We start from the raw sequence: 26,652 nt of genomic DNA on the forward strand, positions 1-26,652 counted from the left end.
AAGCAGGTGTTGCAGTACTTGTATCAGACAAAATAGACTTCAAAACAAAGAAAGTAACAAGAGATAAAGAAGGACATTACATAATGATAAAGGGCTCAGTCCAACAAGAGGATACAACCATCTTAAATATATATGGACCCAACACAGAAGCACTGAAATATCTGAAACAAATACTGACAGAATTAAAGGAGGAAATAGAATGCATGCATTCATTTTAGGAGACTTCAACACACCACTCACTCTGAAGGACAGATCAATCAGACATAAAATAAGTAAGGACACAGAGGCACTGAACAACACACTAGAACAGATGGACCTACTAGACATCTATAGAACTCTACATCCAAAAGCACCAGGATACACATTCTTCTCAAGTGCACATGGAACATTTTCCAGAATAGACCACATACTAGGCCACAAAAAGAGCCTCAGTAAATTCAAAAAGATTGAAATCCTACCAACTAACTTCTGAGATTAAAAAGGTATAGAATTAGAAATAAATTGTACAAAGAAAACAAAAAGGCTCACAAACACATGGAGGCTTAACAACATGCTCCTAAATAATCAATGGATCAATGACCAAATTAAAACAGAGATCAAGCTATATATGGAGATAGATGATGATAACAGCATAATATCCCAACTTCTGTGGGATGCAGCAAAGGCAGTTCTAAGGGGAAAGTATATAGCAATCCAAGCCTATTTAAAGAAGGAAGAACAATCCCAAATGAATAGTCTAAAGTCACAATTATTGAAACTGGAAAAAGAAGAACAAATGAGGCCCAAAGTCAGCAGAAGGAGGGACATAATAAAGGTCAGAGAATAAATAAAACTGAGAAAAATAAAACAATAGAAAAAATCAATGAAAACTAAAAAAGGAAGAACAATCCCAAATGAATAGTCTAAAGTCACAATTATTGAAACTGGAAAAAGAAGAACAAATGAGGCCCAAAGTCAGCAAAAGGAAGGACATAATAAAGATCAGAGAAGAAATGAATAAAATTGAGAAAAATAAAACAATGGAAAAAAAAATCAATAAAACCGAGAGCTGGTTCTTCGAGAAAATAAACAAAATAGATAAATCCCTAGCCACAGTTATTAAGAGAAAAAGAGAATCTACACACATAAACAGAATCAGAAATGAGAAGGGAAAAATCACAATGGACACCATAGAATTATAGACAATTATGAGAGAATACTATGAAAATCTATATGCTAACAAAGTGGATAACCTAGAAGAAATGGACAACTTTCTAGAAAAATACAACCTTCTAAGACTGACACAGAAAGAAACAGAAAATCTAAACAGACCAATTACCAGCAACAAAATTGAATCAGTAATCAAAAAACTACCCAAGAGCAAAACTCCTGGGCCAGACGGATTCACGGCTGAATTTAAACAGACATTTAGAGAAGACATAATACCCATTCTCCTTAAAGTTTTCCAAAAAAAACAGAAGAGGAGGGAATACTTCTAAACTCATTCTATAAGGCCAGCATCACTCTAATACCAAAACCAGGCAAAGACCCCACAAAGAAAGAAAATTACAGACCAATATCCCTGATGAACACAGATGTAAAAATACTCAACAAGCAAATCAAATTCAAAAATACATCAAGAGGATCATACACCATGATCACATGGGATTCATCTCAGGGATGCAAGGATGGTACAACATTTGAAAATCCATCAACATCATCCACCACATCAACAAAAAGAAGTACAAAAACCACATGATCATCTCCATAGATGCTGAAAAAGCATTTGACAAAATTCAACATCCATTCATGATAAAAACTCTCAACAAAATGGGTATAGAGGGCAAGTACTTCAACATAATAAAGGCCATAAATGACAAACCCACAGCCAACATCATACTGAACAGTGAGAAGCTGAAAGCTTTTCCTCTGAGATCGGGAACAAGACAGGGATGCCCACTCTCCCCACTGTTATTTAACATAGTACTGGAGGTCCTAGCCACGGCAATCAGACAAAACAAAGAAATAAAAAAGGAATCCAGATTGGTAAAGAAGAAGTCAAACTGTCACTATTTGCAGATGACATGGTATTGTACATAAAAAACCCTAAAGACTCCACTGCAAAACTACTAGAACTAACATTTGAATTCAGCAAAGTTGCAGGATATAAAATTAATACACAGAAATCTGTTGCTTTCCTATACACTAACGATAAACTACAAGAAAGAGAAATCAGGAAAGCAATTCCATTCACAGTCATATCAAAAAGAATAAAATACCTAGGAATAAACCTAACCAAGGAAGTGAAAGACCTCTATCCTGAAATCTACAAGACACTATTAAGAGAAATTAAAGACGACACTAACAAATGGGAATTCTTTCCATGCTCATGGGTAGGAAGAATTAATACTATCAAAATAGCCCTCCTGCCTATAGCAATCAACAGATTCAATGCAATCCCTATCAAAATACCAACAGCATTCTTCAGTGAACTGAAACAAATAGTTCTAAAATTCATATGGAACCACAGAAGATCCCGAGTAGCCAAAGCAATCTTAAGAATGAAGAATAAAGCAGGGGGGATCGCGCTTCCCAATTTCAAGCTCTACTACAAAGCCACAGTAATCAAGACAATTTGGTACTGGCACAAGAACAGAGCCACAGACCTGTGGAACATAACAGAGCCCAGATATAAACCCAAGCATATATGGTCAATTAATATACGATAAAGGAGCCATGGATATACAATGGGAAAATGACAGTCTCTTCAACAGCTGATGTTGGCCAAACTGCACAGCTACATTCAAGAGAATGAAACTGGATCACTGTCTGACCCCATACACAAAAGTAAATTCAAAATGGATCAAAGACCTGAATGTAATTCATGAAACCATAAAACTCTTAGAGAAAAACTTCAGCAAAAATATCTTGGACATCTGTGTATGTTTTGTTGCCCTTGTCTAGCTTGGATTAATACTTAGTCTATAGGCACAGACCTGATCATTACATTTGCCCTCTTACAGCACTAAATTATGTTTTCTACCTTTATCTTGCATCTACCTACCACTTCAGCATTTTATTTTTAAAAAAATATGGGAGAAATGTGGGATTCACATATGAATCAAGTATAAAAATCAAATGGATAATCATATCTGACTTGATTGTTTATAGTTCACGATGCATGATCAAAACCGAAAGTTTCTGTGATATGACTGCCCTTGCACTGTTCACCATGTAAGAACTTACTCACTATGTAAGACCTTGTTCACCATGTATCCATGTAAGAACTTGTTCGTTATGCTTCAGAAAATTGGAGACTGTTGAGAATTAGGCTTGGGGTTGATTAATGATTGTACATTGGGTCTCCTATACAGAATTTTATTGTTAACGACCATTTGATCAATAAATATGAGGGATGCCCTCTCAAAAAAAAAATATCTTGGACAAGAACATGAGCAACTTCTTCATGAAGATTATCTCCCCAGGCAAGGGAAAAAAAAACAAAAATGAACAAGTGGGACTATATCAAGCTGAAAAGCTTCTGTACAGCCAAGGATACCATCAATAGAACAAAAAAGGCATCCTACAGAATGGGAGAATATATTCATAAATGACATATCAATAAAGGGTTGACATCCAAAATATATAGAGTTCACGCACCTCAACAAACAAAAAGCAAATAATCCAATTAAAAAATGGGAAGAAGATATGAACAGACACTTCTCCAAAGAAGAAATTCACATGGCCAACAGGCACATGAAAAGATGCTCCACATTGCCTGTCATCAGAAAAATGCAAATTAGAACCACAACGAGATATCACCTCACACCAGTAAGGATGGCCACCATCCAAAAGACAAACAACAACAAATGTTGGTGAGGATGTGGAGAAAGGGGAACCCTCCTACACTGCTTGTGGGAATGTAAATTAGTTCAACCATTGTGGAAAGAAAGCAGTATGGAGGTTCTTCAAAAAACTCAAACTAGAAATACCATTTGACTGAGGAATTCCAATCTTCAAAGTAGAAATACCATTTGACCGAGGAATTCCACTTCGAGGAATTTACCCAAAGAATACAACTTCTCAGACTCAGAAAGACATATGCACCCCTATGTTTATCGCAGCACTATTTACAATAGCCAAGACATGGAAGAAACCAAAGTGTCCATCAGTAGATGAATGGATAAAGAAGATGTGGTACATATACACAATGGAATACTATTCAGCCATAAGAAAGAAACAAATCCTACCATTTGCAGCAACATGGATGGAGCTAGAGGGTATTATGCTCAGTGAAATAAGCCAGGTGGAGAAAGACAAGTACCAAATGATTTCTCTCATTTGTGGAGTATAACAACGAAACAAAAACTGAAGGAACAAAACAGCAACAGACTCACAGTACCCAAGAATAGACTAGTGGTTGGTTACCAAAGAGAAAGAGGGTGGGGAGGGTGGGGAGGGCAGGTGGGAAGGGAGGGTTAAGTGGATTAAGGGGTATTATGATTAACACACATAATATGGGGGGGACCACGGGAAGGCAGTAGAGCATAGAGAAGACAAGTAGTGACTCTATAACATCTTATTACACAGGTGGACAGTGACTATAATGGGATATGTGGTGGGGACTTGATAAGAGGGGAGAATGTAGTAACCACAATGTTGCTCATGTGAAATTATTGTAAGATTATCAATGGTACCTTAATAAAAGAATAAAAAGTAAAATAAATATAAAGAATACCTATAGATTGTTGTGTTTGCAAGTGTGTAAAGGAAGGGACATTGATTAAGTTGGAAAATAAACTGGAATATAATCTCCTACCAAAATAAAGAAGTGAAGACACAATACCTCAGAGAGATTTTCCTAAGGTAAGCATTCCTGAGTCAAGCATTCTGGGCCCACAAATGTGCTGTCTATCTATTGGATCAAGGAAATAGTAAATTCTCTAGTTGATAGCAACATACATAAATTAGAAGCACTAAGTAAATAGCCCTCTAATAGCTATATACTCTTTTAACGTAACCATAAATAAAAACACAAATAAACTTTACTACATAAAACTTTTAAACTTTTATATGATGAAAACACACATCTCAGAGAAAAGGCAAATGACAGAAAAAGATTGTTAAAATAACCTACAATCTGAATTACAAATGTCTAGTATCCTGGATATAAAAGTAAACCTTATAAATTATAAAAAAGGAGTACAACTTAAAAATAGACACTGACACTTTATTTAGGGAAGCACATAATTTAGGGAAGATAAAAAGTTAGCCGATAAAATATACTTAATCTGCAGGAGTTAGTGAGCATTATTGTGTTCCAGCAGTTAGGCTAAGTACTTAAAAAGACCTACCTTATTCTAATCTAACCACTACCATCGAGGTAAGTGCCATTATTTCTCATTTTATAAATGAAGCAAAGACATGAAGTGAAAAGGGAATTGCACTTGAGGATTTCAGAATTAGTTAGATCTGGGCATTAACACAAACTCCACTAACTGACGGTGAGAACACACTGGGTATTTATTGTGTGTCATTTACAACACCCCTCTCACTTAAGGTACAAGCGAAGAAGGTAGCTACTTTGGGATTAGAATTCCATAAAATAGTAATCCTCAGTGCCTATAATAAAGGAATATACCGAAATATTAGTAAAACACAATTCATAATAGTCCAAAATTGAGAAGCCCCCAAATGCCCAACAGTCAAATGGATAAATTATGGTACTCTCACAACAGAACTACTATACAACAATGCGAATAAATACAGAATTACAACCAACAATTTGGATGAATCTCACAAATACAACGGTGAGTAAAATAAGGAAACACTACATACTGTAGGGATCTAATTGTATAAAGTACAAAACCAAGCAAGACTAATCTATGGTGGTAGTGGTGACAACAGTGCTTGCCTTTGGGGAGCTACTAGTAGTGACCAAAAGGAGTGGAATTTCTGGGGTGCCATCACTTGTTTTAGGATCTGACTTCAGGGTTGTTCTTAGAAGTGTAAATCTATAGTAACTGCATTTTCTTGTATACATATTATATGTAGTAAAAAAAATAGAAAATTAAGAGAATCTTAAGTCTAAACTTTTAAAGGGAAATACCTGCCCCTTTACTTCTCACATGAAATTCTATAGAAATACTAGTACCCTAATTTGATGTGTTTCTAAAGATGGATTACAATGTCTTATTCTTCTCCAGGAACTTGATTATGAAGATATTAACTGGGAGAATGATATGGATGAATCACTGTAAATCTAATTCCAACATACTTGTCCCTAAGCAAGAAAAGAAAGGAAGGAAGGAAAGAAGAGGATACACATAATTACCACACGATCCATCTATTACTAGGCTCTTCCTATAAGCACACACTTAGTGCTGTGTCGTAGGACACATTATGAGTCACGTGTAACATAAGTCACACATAACAACAAGATTATTTGGAAATTATGGTTTTGAAAATAGAAACATTTTAAACATAAGTTGTTTAACATGTTATTAAAGTTAGTAAGATAACATTGCATATTATAGAGAAGGGTGAAAAACTTCAAAAAGAGGGAAAGAATTTAAAAGCTGCCTCATGACGACAAATAACCAGACATGCTAAGATTAAAGTCAAATAAATGCATTTAAATCATGCCCTTTAAGAACATAAGAACAGATATATTTGTATGTCATTTGGTCCAAAACCTTGATGTCCATTGGTAGATTTAGACCACATTTAAAACTAAAAGAAAGGTACCCACTTTCCTAAAAGATTCCAACAACTGTATGAGAACTTATATTCTTACTTGTAAAGTAAGGTTACCCAAATGTATGCTATGTATATGAAAAGCTAGTAAATATATCCACACGTGGAGTTAATATAGGTGCATTTGGAAAACAAACTGTGTTTCCACCTGACTCAGAGAGAGAAGAGCTAGAGCAGACTCCTATTCTCTTGAGTGATGATGTGCTACTTGCCAAGTAAGAACTACTGGCAAAAATCAGGACAGAAGTGCTATCAGTGAAGAGTCTAATACCACAAACTAAAATACTTGTAGCAGCTGAATTATGTATCAAAAACTATTGACATAATCATAGCAAATAACTCAAATAACCCAAAGTGTCTTGTACACCACTAGTGTGCTCATAGATGGCATAAAAGCAATGAAAATATTAATCTCATTATTGATCTACTAGTTTTGAGAGTTTAATACTAGCATGGTTACTTTGGATTTTTTTTATATTGATGCACAATTTTCTTTTTCTTTTAATTTTTTTCACTTACAGGAAAAACTACTTAAAAGAAAAGACACAAGTATAGATTGAGTAGGAGCATAAAGTTTTAAAGATGCTATAAAAGCTATCACATTGAAAAATATCAACTCATGATTTTGAAGAATACATATTTTCTATGTGTGGTTTATCTTTGACCAAGAGTTAAGGTATTTCAAGGGAATAATCATTTTTTAGAATGATACTGGAACTGAATATGCACTTGGAAAACAAAGAACCTTGAACTGCATCTCATATTCTATCATACTCGTAACTTAAAAATAAAATGGATAAATAACCTAACGGTAACTTTGGAATATGCAAATTATTTATATAATGCACAATGAGCATAATCCACAAAAGAAAAATTGACAAATTGGCAAATGACAATCCTCATCAAAATTAAACCCTCTGCTCTTCAAAAAACATTAATTAATTAATTAATTAATTAATTAATTAGTTAAAAACAAGTCACACACTGGGCAAAAATATTTTCAAAATACATCTCTAACAAATAACAACTCAATAGTAAAAAGAAAACAAACCAACTGGAAGAAAAACGGAGGTAAAGGATTTGAAGAGACACTTTGAGGAGTATACATAACGGCGAGTAAGCACAAAGAGGTTCAGCGGCACTACTCATCAGGAAATGCAAAATTAAGCTCACAATGAAGCATCAACTGAACACCAACTAGAATGCCTAAATTTAGAAACGCTGACAATCTGTATACAGTGCCAGCAATAATGGAGAGCAAATGGAACACTCACTACTTACTGGTGGAATGGAGAAGTATACAGGCACTTTTGAAGAAACTGCCGAGCTTTTCCAGAATAAAACACATATTTTTCAATAAATCAGCAATTCCAATCCTAATTTTTTACATAGAAACATGAAAAAGTACATCATGTTGCATAAATGTTCATGGCAGCTTTATGAGTAATAGACAGAAAGGGCAGAAATCACCACCTGGTGAATGAATGGTGAGTCTCAAAACCATTGTGCTAAGTTCAAAAGCCAGACAGAAAAGATTATGTGCTATATGATTCCATTCACATTATCAGTCTACAAATGGCAAAACTACAGAGAGGAACAGATCAATGACTGCCAGGAGCTTGAGTGGCGGGAGGGTCATGAGAGAACTTCTTGGGGTGAAGGAAATATTTTGTATCTTGACTAGAATGATAGTTACAGGATGACACATTTTCTGAAAACATGTTCAACTGTACCATTAGAAGGGGTGAACTATATTGTATGTAAAATATACCTTACTAAAAGAATGACTGTCACATAATGTCCTTCATGTAATTGTAGATTCATGATACCAAAATAAAATTTAAAAAGAAAAAAGAATGACTCTCACACAGAAAGAAAAATTTATTTATTGGGTAATGGCAAACAGGTTAGTATAAGACTATCTTGAAAATAAAACTTATAAAACTTGAATAAAATACAAAATTTAACTGTTTGAAGGGATTTGTGAATGATTAAAAGGAGCCTGGAATGAAAGGACATTTGACCCTTGAAAGAAAATAGCATCACTGGCTAAGATTTGTGTTTCAATGGACTTTTAGCCAAGACATTTCCCAGTGATGCCAAGAGCAAGAGGGCACCAGATCTCAGGTGAAAGCTTGTCTTCCTAGTGTGAGAAGACAGATGAAGTTCTAACAATGCTACAAAGCAGAGAAACTAAGGAGAAACCCTGAAAGGATGGAACCACAGAGAAGGGAGCCCCCAAATCTGCATGAACTCTCACATCTATGTTTTACCCTTAAAATGTACATTCACAGAGGGACTCTGAGCAGCTCAGGTAAAGGAACAGCAGAACTGATGGGAGAATGAGCAGAGGTTTCGATGTTGCCAACAGCAGGGACGATACGGTTTGGAGTACAAGTCCAGCCATGAGAAAAGCCTCCCAGAAAAAAACTTGACATTGAACAAAACAAGATAAGAGAATCCAGTATCTATAGCCTAGCTTCTGAAATGTTCAGTATACAATAAAAATTCCTAGACATGTGAGAAAAAAAAGTTAAAAAAAACAGGAAAGTGGGACCCATGATGAAGAAAAAAATGTTCAGTAGGAAATGACAAGATGAACAGAGACTTTAAAGCAGCTGTTAGACTCATGTTCAATGACATACAGGGAACACTGGTCAAAACAAGGGGTAGAATAATAGAAGAGACTTGAAAATTACAAAGCAAACCCAATGGTAATCCTACAAGTAGGAATTACAGTAATTAAATAAACATTTAGTAGATAAGCTTGACAAAGAGATTACATAACAGAAGAAATGGTCAGTGACCTTGAAAATAAATGAATCATTTATCCATTCTGAGGAACTAAAAGTAAATTGTTAAAAAAAATAAAACAACTGCCTCAGAAGCCTATGGGATAATATCAAATGCACTAATATGCATGTAACTGGAGATGCAAGGGAAGAGAAAGAAAATGGGGCAGAAAAAGAAAAAGAGATAAAGAAAGGTCATACTTTTCACAAGTTTGGTGAAAAAAATCAACTTAGAGTTTTAAGAAGCTCAGCAAACCCCAAGCAAGATGAATACAAAGAAAATCAGACCTAGGCACATAAGTCAGACTGCTGAAAATCAAAGATGGAGAGAAAATCCTGATAGCATCCAGAGAATATCAAAATATTATACACACAGGAATGATGATACTACTGACACCTGACTTCTCATCAGAAACAAAGACAGGAACATGCAAGAACATCTTTAAGAAAAACACATCAATCCAGAGCTATATATTCAGAAAAAAAGAGTCTTCAAAAATGAGTAAGACTTCTACTTCCAGACAAAATGGAAGAGATTAACTTTTCCCTAAAATTTATACTAAGCACAGCTGAAAACCTTGGGCATGACCCGTAAGACAAACACAGGACAACACTAGAAGACAGAAGGTGGCAGATCAACTAGAGCCTCAGGTGCTGAAAAATGAAAAGGCATAAATTCCCTAGGTTTCCTTTTTGATTCATATATATAAGAAGAGGTGCTAAAGAAACCAACAACCCAGAAAAACTAACAGGTACACATACAAAACAAACAAACAAAAACGCTATCTGCTCTCTCTAACCAAAAGTGAGGGAAAGTAGCAGGCTAGCAAGACAGAAAACTGTTAGATGGTAAACAACCTACGCAAGCCAAACACCAGAGAAGCAGCCCAAGCACCATGCCCATTAGCAAAGGCCAGAGGAGAACCTAGGCATCCCCTCTCCCCCAAGACAGGCAGCACCACCGAAGGCTGGGTGGAGTGCCAGGTCCTCCATACACACTGGACAGGAACAAGGCCTCCTCCCCCAGTGTTCACTGGAGAAAACGTGGGTAGTTCAGAATTCAACACCCACCCAATGATAATGAGGAGCTCATATCCATTCCCTCCCCACTGGGGTGATGGCAGAGGACACCTACTGGAAAACCAGAACTTAAACCACTGCCTAGAGTTAACAAGCCCACACCCACCCACACTGTCAGTGGGGGCCAAGTGCAAAGTAGGAACCTTCTGAGCCAGGATGAGATCACAAGGCAGACGGGACAGTCTGAATTCTCACCCTTGCCCAGCATTCACTAGAGGCTCCTTCCCAAAAAGAAGTCAATGGAGGCTGATAGTGGAACTGAGGCTTCTGCACACACCTGGGAGTAACAAAGTGGGGCCAACGCTTTTGTTTTTTACCCCCAAAAGTTTTGGATAAGACCTGCTAAAAAGGGGGGAAATGAAATAGAGTTTCATAACATAATACTGAAAATATAAAGGTTTCAACTGAAAAATAATTTGTCATTCCATAACAAGAACCATCTCACTGGTAATGAGAAAAGACAATCAGAGGTTGTGAATACTAAGAAGATGTTAGAATTACCCACCAAATATTTTTAAGTATACATTATAAAACTGCTTCCATAAGAAACTATGAACAAGTTGAAGCAAATTAAATACAAAGCCTCAGCAAAGTCTTGGCTAAGAAATACAAGATATCATGAAGAAACAAATGGAAAAGTTGAGGTCTGAAAAATACACCAACATGAATAAAGCACTAACTGAAAGGGTTTAACAATGGAAAGGACAAATTACCCAACCTGAAAAAGTGAAAAAATGGACTAATAATGATTTGGAAATGACAACTCTGCCATAAAGCAACTTTTTATTTGTATTTGGTTCTACATATGGAGTTTCTATTCTGTTCCAGCAATCTTTTAAATCATGATAATGAATAATGCCACAGTTTTAATTGTGGCTTTCCAGTAAGTTTTTAACATCTCTAAGGACTACCTCCGCTTCATTTTTCTTCACTTTAAGGATATTTCCAGCTGTCTTACTTTTTGCCTACTGAAATTTAAACCACACAAAAATCACATTGTTTACAGATTAAGTTAGGGGACATTAGCATATTGCTATCCAAGGATGCTTTTATTCTCTTTTCATCCTTCTTTTATTGTGAAACATATCACATACACAGAGGAGTGTATTTTTACAGTTTAAGTAATTACTGAGAACATCTGTGTACTAACACACGGGATAAGCAAAGAATCTTGCCAATGAAACCTTTCATGCTATTCCTGACCCTCTCCATAGGTAACCACTCTCATGGGTTTTGTGGCAATTAATCTTTTGCTTTTCTTTAGATTCTTAGTAGCTACATATATCTCTCTAAACAATATAATTTAGTTTTGCTTGTTTAGAACTGCATTTAACAAGAAAAAAAAAACTATAGGAATTCTTTTGTGAATTAGCTTCAACTCATGTACATTTGTGTAACTCAACCATTTGATTTCTGTAGCTATAGTTCATGCATTTTCATTGCTGTACAGTATTCCTTTGGATGCATATTTATCTAATAACCCAGAAATCTGTACTGCTTCCAGTTTGTAAATATCATTTAAAAAACGAAACCGCTACAAACTAGGCTTATTTGACAGACATTTCTTCAAAATGAACAAAGCAAGCATGTCACTTCAAGGAAAACAACTGAGAGCATTTGTGGCCAATGGCAAAATTCAGAAAACTTACATCCACCACAGTAAGCCTGACTGCTTACCAAGACTTTACTGTTGAAATCAGGATTATAACAAATGTGAATTTTGTTACTTATTAAAATGTGCCCATATTTGGAATATCTGAATTTTTTGATGAACCAATATTTTTCTAAAGAACAATTAATAATGTTATAAAATCATGCATGATAAAAAGATTCACTGAAATTGCAAAATAATGGATTATAATATTAAAGAGTAAAAGAAATGTTCATTGACAAGGTTTGGATTCCATATTGGACCAAACCTTTAAGAAACTACACTTGCCAAGTTTTGGTGCAGTATCAAAGAGCAATATTCATAATTATCTGAAATAGCTATTAAAATAATTTTCCCTTCTCTGATTATGTATCATTTTGTGGCTGGATTTTCTTCATATACTTCAACCAAAACAAAATGCAAAAGCAGAATGAAAATTCAGCTGTCTTCTATTAAGCTGGACATTAATGTTTCAAAATAAATGTCCTGAGACCAGTAGGTGTCCTGAGGTCAAAAAGTTTGAGAACAGTATGTCATAAAGGTATATAAATAGGAGTGAAACTGTTGGGTCCTAAGATAGGTGTCACTTCAACCTTACTAGAAAATTACAATCTGCATTCCTAAATGACTGCACCAATTTTCACTCTCACCAATGCAGTATGAGTTTCCACTGATCCAAATCCAGGCCAACACTTACTACATTTAGGCTGAATTTCTGCTTATCTAATAGGTACATAATGTTTTATCTTAGTGCAGTTGTAATTTGCATTTCATGATTACAAATGAGATTGTGCACCTTATGCTTTCTGGACATTTGGATTCTCTCTCTCATGAAGTGCCTGTTTAAATTCTTGGCCTATTTCTCTATTAGGTTTGCCTTTGTTTTCCTTATTGTTTTGCAGTTATTTTATATATTCTAGAAATTATTTCTTTTGTTGGCTATATTTGTTGCTATTATTTTCTTCCTCTCTGAGGCTTGTGTTTTCACTCTTATGGTATCTTTTATGAACATGATATTTTTCTAATGTAGTTAAATTCTTCAATATTTTCCTTTATAGTCAGTGCCTTCTGTGTCTTAAGAATTTATTTGCAAACATATTCTCTTATTATCTTTTCAAAATGTCATAACTTTGTGTGGAAGTGCAAAGAGCCAAAAAAAATTTGAGGACATTTTCCTATGATTTGTTCTTTCTCTTTATTTTCATTGATTTAGTCATATCTTTCAGTATGTCTGGTAATTTTAGATTTGTTGCTTAATTTTTTTTTAACTGTAGAGGTATTTTAAGGTACTAGATTATGTTGTTTTTCACCAGAGAAGATTTTTCTTTAAATAGGCACTTACACTAGAGAAGATCACTTTAATCCAATCTGCATGTGAGCTGATTTGAAGCTGCATTTTCAAGTCTTTGTGGAGACAAGACTCTTTCCCCCCAGTTTTCTCTTATTCTGAGGGTACAGCTCAGAGATCAGCAAGCCTTTCCAAAAAGGGCCAGGTTGTAAATATTTTAGGCTTTGTGGGACAAGAGGCAAAATCAATATTACGTAAGCACTTTATCGACTGAGAGGGAAAATAAATTTCCACACGTTTTTAAAAAAACAATTATTGTTGTTATTCAAAATGATAATAATTATGCTTTTTGTTTTTTTAACACAAGCATACTAATGAAAAGAATGAAATTTGGAGGAAGGATAAGATTTCACTTAATTGGAGGGAAAAGGTACTCTTCCCTATCATCATAATTTATTGAAAATATTCATCTGCCCATTCTGTTATACAATGACATTCTACATATCCATTTTTTAAGAATATCTTTTCACACAGAGGTACTGCCAAATACTCATGTCAACCCAGAAGCATATAATTTTATCTGAGCATATTCATATTTGAAAGGCATTTATAAAATTTTATTAGACTCTTCTCCTGATCTTTTCTTTTAGCATGTCATCATTATATTGCAGAACAATCACCTTCAATTAAAGGACAGGTTGAAGCTCCTCAGTTACACAGTTAAATGGATTTTGAAATATGGAAATTTTCTTTGTACTTCCTCAAGGTCCAAAATAGCAAGCTGCTGCTGCAGCTGCAGCTGGAGCTTGGAAAATATTTACAAATTTATGTGAGAATGGAGATCTTGGTTTTCACTTTAAATTTTCATTGCATGAAAAGCACATAAAGCAGATAGATATTACTTGTGATTCAAACAGCAATAGCTGTAGAAACAACTTTACCACAGTGTAAGTTTCACATAAAAGCTGTGCCTTCCCTTGTAATTTTAGTTTGAACTCATTCAGAAATATTATCAAGTCTGCAGCAGAATTTAACTTCCAAATCCATTAAGTATTAGATTTAGAGATTAAGGGCAATGTTCTTACTCAGAAAAATTTTATTCTCAGACCTAAGTTAAAAAAACTTTACCTAAATTTTATTCTCAGATCTATTTCAGAAAACTAACTGCAATAAAACTTTACCACTGCCAAGTCAAAAAACTGCTACATTGTAGGACAATTCTGTATATTCAGCTTTCATTTCTAACAAATATTCCTAGAATTGAGATGCTGACATCCACAAGAGCAAACAAAACTCACCACTGACACTATTAGTTTAATAACCCATGACAGATTACACCATTTTCTGCAAAATACCTTTTGATTAATGAATACAATGAATAATCACAGACCTTTAAGCACTGCTATATTTTTTTAAGTTTTATAAATCTGTCCAAGCAGAGCCCTTTTCTGCTCATAATGGTTTTTACTTGTAATACATCTTAGTAGATTCCACTTCAGTTGTAGTGAATTAGTGTTTTCTCAACTTCTTTATAAATATTTTATCTGTAGTTGTTTCATGCAGACTATTCATAAAGACTAATTCTTCAGTCACTGAAAACCCAGTACTGACTCCTAGAATAAACAACTGAGCAGTACTCAAAGACCTACTGACTCAAAACCTCTATGTACCATTTGCCTTGTTTTTGAAATAACTATTAATATTGCTCACAATGTCCACAACTTTTAAATTATTCTTGCTGAAAGGTTAGTAACAGTCTAAAGTTTCTTTTCTGTACACACATTTCTTCAACTGATCTCTTCTAACATGATCTAATTAATTCACCACTGACAAATAGCTTTCTTTCTGTGCTTGGATAACAACTGAGCCACTCAGAAACTTCCTTTAACTGTAGCCTCATTTTCATTTCTCACTTTTGTAAAGAATTTCTGTTATGATGAGATAGTCCATTTTAATTCACTATTTTTTTTCTGATCATTACTTTCCTATGAGTTAAGAATAGTGTGTTGAGTGCTTAGTCTGGTAATGTTGACATGTATCATAATTTTTGGCACAACGATAGTATCCCACAGTAATGAATACAAAGTTTTGCCATCTAATTTCGTAACAACAGAATTCACTCCACTATGCCTCAAAAGCACTCTATATGAAACCATTTTTCTCTTCTTTTCTTGTTTTAGCATGATAGATATGCTCCAGTAGTAAGAGAAATAAATTTCAGGACAATATATGTGGCAATCAAACACTGATGATTTATAATTGTGCTGCTATGATTTGTAGCATGCCCACAGCAATGCAAAGTATATATAGTCTCTGTAGCAACAACTCTTGTCACTTTAGTGCAACAGAAGCCATTGGTAATATGCAAATAAATTAGTGTGGCTTTGTTCCAATAAATTCCATTTATGGAATTATGGAAATATAAAATTTTAATTTAATATGATTTATGTGTTATGTAGTATATTCTTTTAATTGTTTTAAACCATTTAAAAATGTAAAAATTGTCTTGGCTTATGGGCCATATAAATACAGGTGGTAGGCTGGATCTGACACATAAGCCATAATGTGCTAGGTTCTGATATGGTTCTTAGTTGTCCCAAATTAAAGTCTGTAGTATTAATGGCCCTTAAATCCCACTTTTGTCCTCCCAGCTCTACAGACTGTCAGAAACTCTTCTCAACTTTCTAGTCTCTCAGCTATTCTTTTATGAACTGGATAAATGCCTCCAGGGGAAAGGAAAGTTCATGTGAGGCTGACCTCTCAGTGTAACTCTTCCCTCTGGGCTCTCCCCTCTCAAGTCCTCACCTCTCTGACAGTTCTTTAATGCCTTTAAGTATTTCTTTGAAAAATATTTTATCCAGCCTTTCTAGTTGTTATCAGTGAGAGAGCTGATCTAATACAAGTTTCTCTGCTATAGGTGAAAGTAGAATTATACTTGCCCAACCAGATATCAAGACTTACAGAGCTATTGCAACTGTGGCAGCATGAAATTATCACTGGGATGTATAAATACACAAATAAACTAAAATAGAGAGCTTAGGAATAATCCACACATACATTGAACATTTGCTAGACAACAGAGGTTACATTTTAAATGAGTGGGAAAAAGATAAGAGATTTCAACAAATGACACAGGAACACTTGGCTCTCCATATGGAAGAAACTGAAACTAGACTCTTGTATCAAAACAATCCATAAAAATAAAAAACACCTAAATTTTAGGGCAAAATTATAGAAATGAACTTTTGAAATCTATTTTCAGGGACACATTAGAAACTACTAAAAAATGTTAATTTTGGAAATACATATATTATCATGATTCAAAATTCAAAACTTTCTAAAGTATATACAATGAAAAGACACCTTGTATAGAAAGCCACACAGGATAAATTCCCTAAAGGCAAAGAATTTTACCAGTTTCTTATGTAGCCTCCAAAAGATAACTTTATACATACACAAGCTCATGTTATTCTCTACCCCCCACCCTGCCTGTGCTTTAAATCAAATGGAGTCTTTACATTATCAAAGAATACAACTCACCTCATCACAAAGGTAAGTTCATTTCTTTAAGTCAAGCTTAATTAAAACTAAAAGAAAGATTAAAATGAAATTATGACTTTTACTGGAAAAACCCTAATGCCAAGGATATCTTGATTGGAAAGGCCATCTAAATTTAACTTTATTTTACCGGAAGGCATATCAAATTCTTTATTTTTCTAAAACAGAAATTTGCAGTCGCCTTTTAGCTTCCACCTAACTTAATTCCTATAAAGAAACTTAAGAATCAAGTTGGCACAGCAAAAGGAAACAAACACAGCAATTTCTAGTATAGGTATATCTAACAGTCTTCCAAGGTCAAATTTTGGATTATCTTGCTATATCTAAACTACTATTCTGTTGAAGTAATCCATAATTGGTCTCAACATCTTTCTTATAGCCTTAAGTTTTAGAGTAGAGGTAATATAATGTTTTATTACGCAAAATGAAAAAACTGAGTACAGACAGATAGCATGACTTGATAAAGATACCCCTTAACATCAGACACAGAAGTCAAAATTCCTGAGTCTCCCCATTATGGTAATTACATTCTATTTAGAAAGTATTTTTAGAAAACCTTATAGTAAACAAAAAACACACTTGAAAGCATTGGCCATACCTCCTTACACCTATCAATGCAGACCTGGTGATTCCTAGTACGCTTCTAACTCCTCTTCCATGTCACCTCCACCTCTTCACTGGACTTCTTCATCTGAACATTGACCAAAGGGCCAAACTTTCACCTTCTTTTCTTCTCTTGTTTAATATTGTCCACTGGAAGTGTGATTTGCTCTCACTGCTAGCTAGGAAAACTGTATGATGCCAATCTTGCATTTAGTGCCAAAGATATTTCATGGGTTTAAGGGCCAGCATGGCCAAAACGAAATGCTTAATTTTCCCACATACTCAGGTCTGAAACTAAAGAGACATTTGCAGCTTCTCCATCTAATGCATAAAGAATCAGACGCAACTCAGTGATACATAAAGAACCAAATACAACATTCTACCTTTACACTTCACACATAAGACCTAAAATTCAGAACTTATATTCATTGACCTTCAATTACAGCAGTAATCCTAAACATTTCTGTCTTCAAGTAAACCTCTTCCAATTTAACTACAAAAGATTAAAAGGGTTCAGATTTGTTGCTCTTTTTAAGAAACTTCATTAATGAAATTCCTCAGCTTGACATGTAAAGCTAATGACATTTTCAATTCCCATTTCCTACTATTCCCCACCCTATTTATTGTCCAGTCATTCCCATTTATGTGCCATTCTTCCAGAATCCACATACCCAAACCTTTGCACATGACCCTTTGTCTACATAACCTGTTATTAGCCTACTGAAACTTAACCATCCTCTAATCATCATCTTAAATCTTTCCTACTTTTAAAATATTTTCAGATTCTTTCAGTGAAAATATGTTTCCAGTAACAGACACTGCTAGGTAAGTACAAAACATCCATTCTACCTTCTTCCTTCCTAAGGATCTCAATTTTGTTCATAGTCACCCTCCACTAAACAGCAATGTGCTTCAGAGGGGTGAGCACACCCATGGCCCCAGAGGAGAATCATAGGCTATAATTATAAGGTATTGCCCAACACTTATATCAGTTACTGTTTTAAGGCATGAACATGGAAGGTAATTCTAGCTAATGAGATGTCAAGGGAAATCTCCTAGGGTAAAAGAAAGCATGTGGGAAGGATCTTCTTTAATTAAACAATAATTAAGAAAAGGTTCTTTTTTATCTATATTTCTATAATTTTTCTATATTACTAAAGTATAAAATTTATTCTATACTATTAAAATGTATATTAAAAAGTATACTTTTATTACACATGAAACTATAGAATATCACATGAACATAGACTGTAATAAGTGAAAGATATATACTATAAACCCTAAAGCAATAAAAAAATAACAGAAAAGAATTACTGGTATAATCTAACAAGCAAGATAGAACATAATCTTAAAAGATATTCAATCCAAAAATATTCAGGAAAAAGGAAATAAAAGGAGAGAGACAAACAGGAAAAAAAGGGGAAAGGGTAGGATTTAATCACATTAAATGTACATAGCCTAAACACTCCAATTAAAAAGCAGAGACTGTCAGATTAAGTTTCATAAAGCAGAACGGCTGCTAATTTTAACAAATAGGTTAAAATACAAGGATGGAATAACATACACCAATTTTTACTACTAAAAAAAAAGCTGGAATGGATATATTAATATCAGACAAAGTAGATTTCAGAGTTAAATACAGGATTTTCCTGTTACAGTCAAAAATATCTTATCAATATCTTCCCTCCGCTTAAAAGCACTTCTTTTAATATAACCACTAAAGCACTTATCACAGCCTCCCTATGATGGGGAATAATTAATGCTGTATACTAAAAAGCACCTACTATAGTCCTGTAGACAGAAATATGTCAACAGAGACACAATCCAATTTTAGTAATGTGCAAAAAATGGTTAGCATAGGAGTCCTGAGACTACTATCCTCAGGAAGGCCTACTTACACAGCCGGCATCTGGGAACTTGTATTTTCCGAAGGTTCCCACAACTACTTAACTGATAAGGGCAGTTTACTATGCTTAGACTATCTGTGCAAAACATGTGGCTTTCCTTCTGGTATGTGCTAGGCAGAGGGTACCTACATGACTAACCCCCAATAAAGACCTTGAGCTTCTCAGCGCAGGAGCATCGCACGTTAAGTTGCTACATTTTTACTGCTGAGGAAAGACAGTGCTCTTGTATGACCCCTAATAGGAGGGAGAGTGCCTAAAAAAGCCTGCACTGGATTCTTCCAGACCTTGTCAATGTCTCTGTCCACTGACATCTTTCCATTACATACCCTTACCATACCACAGAATTAAGTCTTAGCCATAATTATAACTCTATGCCAAGTCCCATGAGTCGTTCTAGTGAGTCTCCAGCATGGAGGTAATCTTGGGGACTCCCAGCACAAATACAGAATTCAGATCTGTGAATGTTTGCCCAGCCTCTTAAAATACTATACAGCAGAATGAAGAAAATATACTTTGGTAATTTTTAAAATTTATATTGCAAAGCACTAAGGTTATATTAAAAATAACAGTATTAGACAACATATTGGTAAAATAGGTACTTGCAAATCACCTTACATAAAGATACAGACTAGTATTTGAAATGATCTTATATAAACCTATTTTCAGTTTGTTAGAGGATGGCGGTTAGGAGAGATCTGTATACTGTTTTTCACTTTTCTAACCACAATTACATTTACATTACGTTTCTTTATCTACATTCTTAATGTGTACTGCCATATTAAATACTGAAAGCTATTTTTGTACTCTTTTGCAGTCCACAAAAAGAACTCAAAACATAAAAAACTTAAAACTCTTTTCACAAAACTAAGTTAGTTTTACACAAAAAATACCCGGTATAAAATCAGTATAATACGACGGAATTTCAAAATGGGGTTGTGGGAGGAGGTGAGGGTGGAAAGAAACATGAGAAATTATCCATTCTAAGTAGGGAGATGATACAGTAATTTTTTAATGTTTTCTTTATAGAGTAAGATGCTGAACATTTGATTAAAAACTAGTTAAAAGAACAGAAATATGTGTTAGAGGTTTATAGATTATTTCTTTTGGGAACAATTAACAGATTGCAGGAAAGATGAGTTTTAGGTAAATAAATGATCAAGCATCCATAGCAGGCAGAATTAAAACTAGTCCCTTGGTAATATTCAAACTATCCAGACTTCCAAGATGCTGTAGCACCCCCAGAGCTCTGAAAAGGAATTTAAAAGAGAAATACCATTACTTTTCCTGAAACACAGGTTCATAGTATTACCGTATTCTTCCATCTAGCAAAAGATAAAGTTCCCCCTGGAAAAACTAAAAAACAATCTGAAGGAAATTCCAAAAACACTTAACTGCTTGATAAAGAGTGCCATTTAACAATTGAAGAAATCATATTAAAAATATTAATTATTAAGAAAGGGATAATACTAACTAAACCAGGACTTCTCAACCTCAGCACTACTGACATTGTCAGCTGGGTAATTCTTCGCTGAGGGAGGCGGTCCTCTTCTTTGTAGCATGTCCAGCTGCGGCCACTAGGTGCCAGCAGAACATTCCTCTCCACTCGAGCTAAGTGCTCAGCATTGCCCTTCTTTGGCAAATGCCATTCACGCATAATCTATCCCATAAATGACTCTCCTGTGTTCCAGGTACTTTGTTAGGCACTGGAGATAAAATGGTGAACAAAAACAGATTATTATCCACGCCCTCATGGTGTTCACAGCCCTAGTGCAGGGGACCAAAAGTAATAAAAGACTCACATAAACAATGTAAATTAATAATGTTGTTAAGTGACATAAAGAAGAGAGACATTTTCCAATCAGAATATATAATAAAGATGCATGTGTGAATATTTCTAACTAAAAGATGTGAATAATCACAAAGTTCAGAGAGCACTACCGTCCTGTTACCTGAGTTTTATCTTGTTCTATTCCAGCTGCTTAGATTGAAAGAGCTGATTCTAACCAGTTTATTCAAGTATCTGTCACAGGTTTAAAAAAAGAGAAAAAAGCGATTCTCACAAAAACTAGGGAGAACTAAAAAAGACCAGTACACCACCACCTCCACAACCATTTTTCAATCCCAACCAAAATCATCAAATTGTATCTAGTAAATTTTTACCTCCCATAATCAAAAATTTTCACCTCCCCAAATCAGAAAGTTTTTTTTTTTTTAGCAAATAAGTTTAAAACATACCTAAATTCTTCGAATATTTTTAACAGATTAGGGAATTCTATATCCAAGATGTCTGGGCAACAAATGTGAGAAAATTTATCATTTGTAATAAACTTTTATTGTTTCTGGCAATAAAATATCAAATGGAAAAGTTCCAAACATCCATTTTCAAAATGCTCAAACCCCAGTACGTGTCTCTTTGAAAAGTCATTACCGTCTCATTATTGAAATCTCACCTTTACTATGAAGAGGCAGATGAAATATTTATTTTCCTTGAAAATGGAGGTAATTATCATAATACATTCAACCGCATGTCATCACAGTAAAGATCAACAAACTAACAACATCTGTCTCTTGGTAAAATAAAAATGTATTCTAAGTTTAATGGTACTTTTGCAATACTTTGCTCCTAGGGAACCTTTTGAGACAGCATGGATTTTCACTGTCACTGCTCCCCACCCAATCACTTATGTAGAATTATAAAAATTTACTCTGTTAAACATTTATAAACTTGTATAAAATTAACCACATTGGTGAGCTTTTTAAACACTGGCACTTTAGACTTCTTTTAACTATGAATGTTTTAATGAATGATCTTTAGTGCTATTCCTTTAGGCTAAAATATTTATTGAGGAATGACTAAAGCAGAAAAAGGTCCTTTTACCAGTGGCACCATATTCTAGTGAGGAGAAATCAGCAAGATCATTAAGTAAATATATACCATGTTCGACAGTGGTTAAGTGCAAAGGAGACAGTAATACAGCAGGGATACAGCAGGAGGCGGTGGCACGGGACATTTTAGCAGGCAGCCCAGCAGAGACTCACTGCTCAGGTAGCTCCTGAATAAGCCCCTGCAGGGGTGAGGGAGCCAGTCATGCGTGTCTACGATGGCTATTCCACAGAGAGCACACCACACCTGCAACGCCCAGAGGCAGGTGCACGTCTGGGGTATTTGAGGAAATCCAAGGAGGTGGTGTGGCTGAAGAAAGCAAAGAGAGGAAGAGCTACAGGAGAGATGTCCCAGAAGTCCTCACAGGAAAGTGAAGACACTGCAGAGCCTTGCCAGTTAGAAAGGACTGGCTTTTCTTCCTGAATGAAAAGGAAAGTCACTGAAGAGTGTTAGAGGAGTGATGTGACTCGATTCATGCTATTTATTTATTTTTTATTTATATCAGTACAGACTCATGTGTCCTTATCTTATTCTATGGATGAAAACCCAATACTATCATTCTTTTTTGTTGTTGCTCAAACTAGTCCAGCTCTGAGGCGCTCCTTCAGGTTGGCTCTGGGCTTTCTGCAAGTCCCACGTTTCTGAGTACTTCATTACTTTCAGGTACTTCATCTCGAATTTTCCTGCACCATGCACTACTTCTCAAGGAACCTGGCTCCTTTTACTGGAGAACAGTGGTCCTCCACCAAGACCTGAGCACTGGCTGTGCTGCCTGCTATGGCCGGCTGCTGCTTCCGGGCTTCACCGAGGACAGAGCTGGGGAACGTGTGAGTGCACACATCTGCATTTCTGGATCTGTCTGTATAAATACTAAAAACCAACATATCACTCTGATTCCATTCCAACACCACAAAATTTATCTTAGCATTTCTTTATTTGCAGCTTCTTCCCATTAACAACCTAGTTCTCGTTATCTCCCCATATAGTGACTTATTTGTTCACTTAAGAGATACACAAAGTAGTCTGAGACCTGCTGGCCTGACCCGCAAGAACACCCTGCTCACGAGAGGACAGCGTGCATGTGTAGTTCTTTGTCTTTAGCTCCCCAGGAATCCGGTCAAGACGCTATCTTCCAGTTACTCGGCTCAGCTCTTTTCTTCTCTATCTCCTTCAGTGCAAACTTTGCTATTCCTTTTTGGACTCCCCCAGGTCCTAGATGACTGTAATTATTTAGGGGGAATGTGAAACATTCTCATGGTTCTAAGAATCAGAGCTATACAAACAGACGTATCTGAGAAGTGTCTGTCACGCCTCATCCCTGCCCCATGGATCCCATTCCCATCTTCTTTCTACCTCTTTCCTACCCACCCTCCATAGAAAACCAGTCTTTTTAGTTTCTAGTTTATCCTTCCTGTATTTCTTTTCCACAAATGACCATATGATTGTGTATTTTCTTGTATCTCATTCTCTCTTACATAAAGAGTTGCATACTGGTCTTTTGCATTTTTTTCACTTTAAAAAGTGTTAACAGCGGCACAGTATTCCAGTGCATGAACCATACCATAATGTATTAACCCTTTTGTTACGTGTGGCCATTTAGATTTTGTTACGTGTTTCCAATAGTTTGCAAATTAAATAGTGTTGTAATTATTAACTTTTAATATAACAGGTATTTTGTATTATTGGGGGGGCATATTTTCAAGATTTTCAGATTCTTAGAAAGGTCAAAAGATAGTGCATATGTAGTTTCTTAGATATGCCAAATCCCCCTCCACAAGACTGTACTAATTTGCATTCCCAGCATTAAGGTGTGGGAATGCCTATTTCCCCACAGCCTTATCAAATGTTTAACAAATGTGCTGTTACTGGTCTGAATTTTTGTCAGTAAGACAAACTCTTCTTTTCTTAGGGGCAAACTAACAAAACCGTTGTAGCTAACTGGTCTATCCTATGCACATTTGATAATGGAGAAAAACAGAAAACAAGACAGAAACAGTAAAAACAGGAATGGAAGGCTGACACACTCCTTGTATCTTGACTGACTGAGTCTAATGGAGGAATAGAGGTTTGTCAGATCCTGTCGAATTCATCACTCTCCTGCTCCAAGTATGCCTTCTGCCTTCTGCTTGCTCTGGCCACTCAACACAAAGACCTAAAAAAAAAATCTTAAGAAATGCAGGTTTCCTCGTAGCCCTTCATTCCTCTTTTGGGGGTAAAGGAATTGCCTCGATCCCTAAATTCCATTTAAATATTAATCATTAAGCATCTGAAGAATGAAAGGTATCTTCTGTCCAAAAAAGTCAGGCTAAGGCAGGCTTTCTTTTAACTACACTCTTAGCGAACAAAGCTAGGAAATATATGTAGACAAACCAACTCACATGTATACACACATCTATAGTTCAGTAGTTGTATAAATATTAAAAACCATGACTTTATATTGACTCCTCTGATTCCAATACAACACTACAAAGTTCATTTTAGCCTTTGTTCATTGCCTTTCCTATAATACTTTTCACTGTCACAAAATAATCCAAAACTACTTAAGTAGTTCATGGAAGAAGCCGCTCTTGCTGGCCTATCACACTCTATTCAGACTGTGACACTCACTACTGTGTGGTATTCTGTTCAACATTTGGCAACATAAGCATCTAACTGTAAAGTCACATTTTCCAAAGCAAGCACTGTAACTTAACTGACCTTGAGGTAAGAACTACTCACCCACCTAAGTCAGGTCATCCTGGCAATCTGAGTAAAGCTAAGGCTATAATAATTGAATAATTACTTGTATCTAAGTCCTTGTCTCAACTATATGAAAAGTTTTACCTATATGTAATCTATTAAAGCCCATATAACATCTAAGGTCAAAAATTTCATTTTTAAAATTCCTTTAGAAAGGCTGTTCACTTCTCCCAAATATACTGGTCAAAAGTCAAAGGGGATCTGTAGACAGCAACACAGTTTCACTTCACAGAGTCTGCTGCCTTTATAGGTGGAGGGTAAATGCTGCATTTATTTCTGTACTTGCTTCAAAATTACATGAAAATCACAGCAAAAGTTTTGAAAGATGGCAGGACATGTATGTGGAACTACTTTGGGATAGTGCCAAAACTGAACTGCCACCTGACTGAACAGAAATATCTTCATCCATTTTTTAAGTACCAAACAGAGCTAGTCCACACTATGGACTAACAACCTGTGAAATCTTGTCTCTCTTATTTTAAATCTTCATCAAATAGTTTTATCTTAAAGAATAACCACATGAATAAGTATAGTTAGTAATTCTCTTTTCTAAAATTTTAAATTTCTGATTTAAATGCAGGATATTTAAAGATTTGTGTTTATTTTACAACATATTATACTCTAGTGGTTTACATGAACTACTCTTGGATATAAGTTAATTTCCTATGTGAAGGGTTTTTACATTATAGTAATCATTTAATAAATAATTATTGCAAGTGAACCTCTATGTTGACTACAGTAAGTGTTATAAAGTCAGGGCTTAAATATTTTTTCTACTTACTCCTGTGCTCCCTGAGACAACAGCTTTGTCCACATTAACCACTAATGGCTCCTCCACCTGGCACGCTCCCAGTGACCACTCCACACAGCGGTGATGGGCCCAGCAAGTGCCTAAGACGGTTAAAGCGAACAAGAGAACATGTTAACATAAGACATTAGCACTAACATATAAAGATGTAAACCCCCAAATCCACTCTGATGTGTAAGTACGCAGAGATGTCCTACATTTGTGATACCACTGAAGTAGCCCTTCTCAAAATGTACCATCTATGAACTTATTAGAAATGCAAACTCTCAGATCACAACCTGGGTCTACTGAATCAAAGCCTTTTGCCATGGTGCCCAGAAGCAACCCCTCCAAGGTGATGCTGATGCACATAAAAGTTGGACAATCGTTAAATTAGTGACTATTTCAACAACAAAAAAATTAATTTTCAGTCATTTCATTTAAACATCTCTGTAAGACATTTTATTTGGTATCTTTACATAAAATATAAAGGACACTTAATACTTTATGATAGAGGACACATGGCACGTAAGGTCCATGTACACCTCTATTCTGTACCATCCCACACCAAGAGCCCACTCTGATTGTTAGTAACAGCTCAGTCCTTAAATTCTCTATCACACAGCAC

At 35.3% G+C, this 26,652-nt stretch overlaps 1 protein-coding gene across 22 annotated transcripts in view; it reads right to left on the reverse strand.

Moving 5' to 3' along the window:
- Nucleotides 1–26,652, reverse strand: part of KMT2C (lysine methyltransferase 2C) — a 295,862-nt gene that overhangs the window by 130,401 nt on the left and 138,809 nt on the right. For all 22 annotated transcript variants that reach the window (XM_036899485.2, XM_057504924.1, XM_036899506.2 and 19 more), the window contains exon 6: nucleotides 26,019–26,128. In XM_036899485.2, coding sequence (XP_036755380.2) covers nucleotides 26,019–26,128 — 110 coding nt within the window. The remainder of the gene's footprint in view (nucleotides 1–26,018; nucleotides 26,129–26,652) is intronic.

Source organism: Manis pentadactyla, chromosome 7 (assembly GCF_030020395.1).
Source record: "Manis pentadactyla isolate mManPen7 chromosome 7, mManPen7.hap1, whole genome shotgun sequence".
Taxonomy (NCBI): Eukaryota; Metazoa; Chordata; class Mammalia; order Pholidota; family Manidae; genus Manis; species Manis pentadactyla.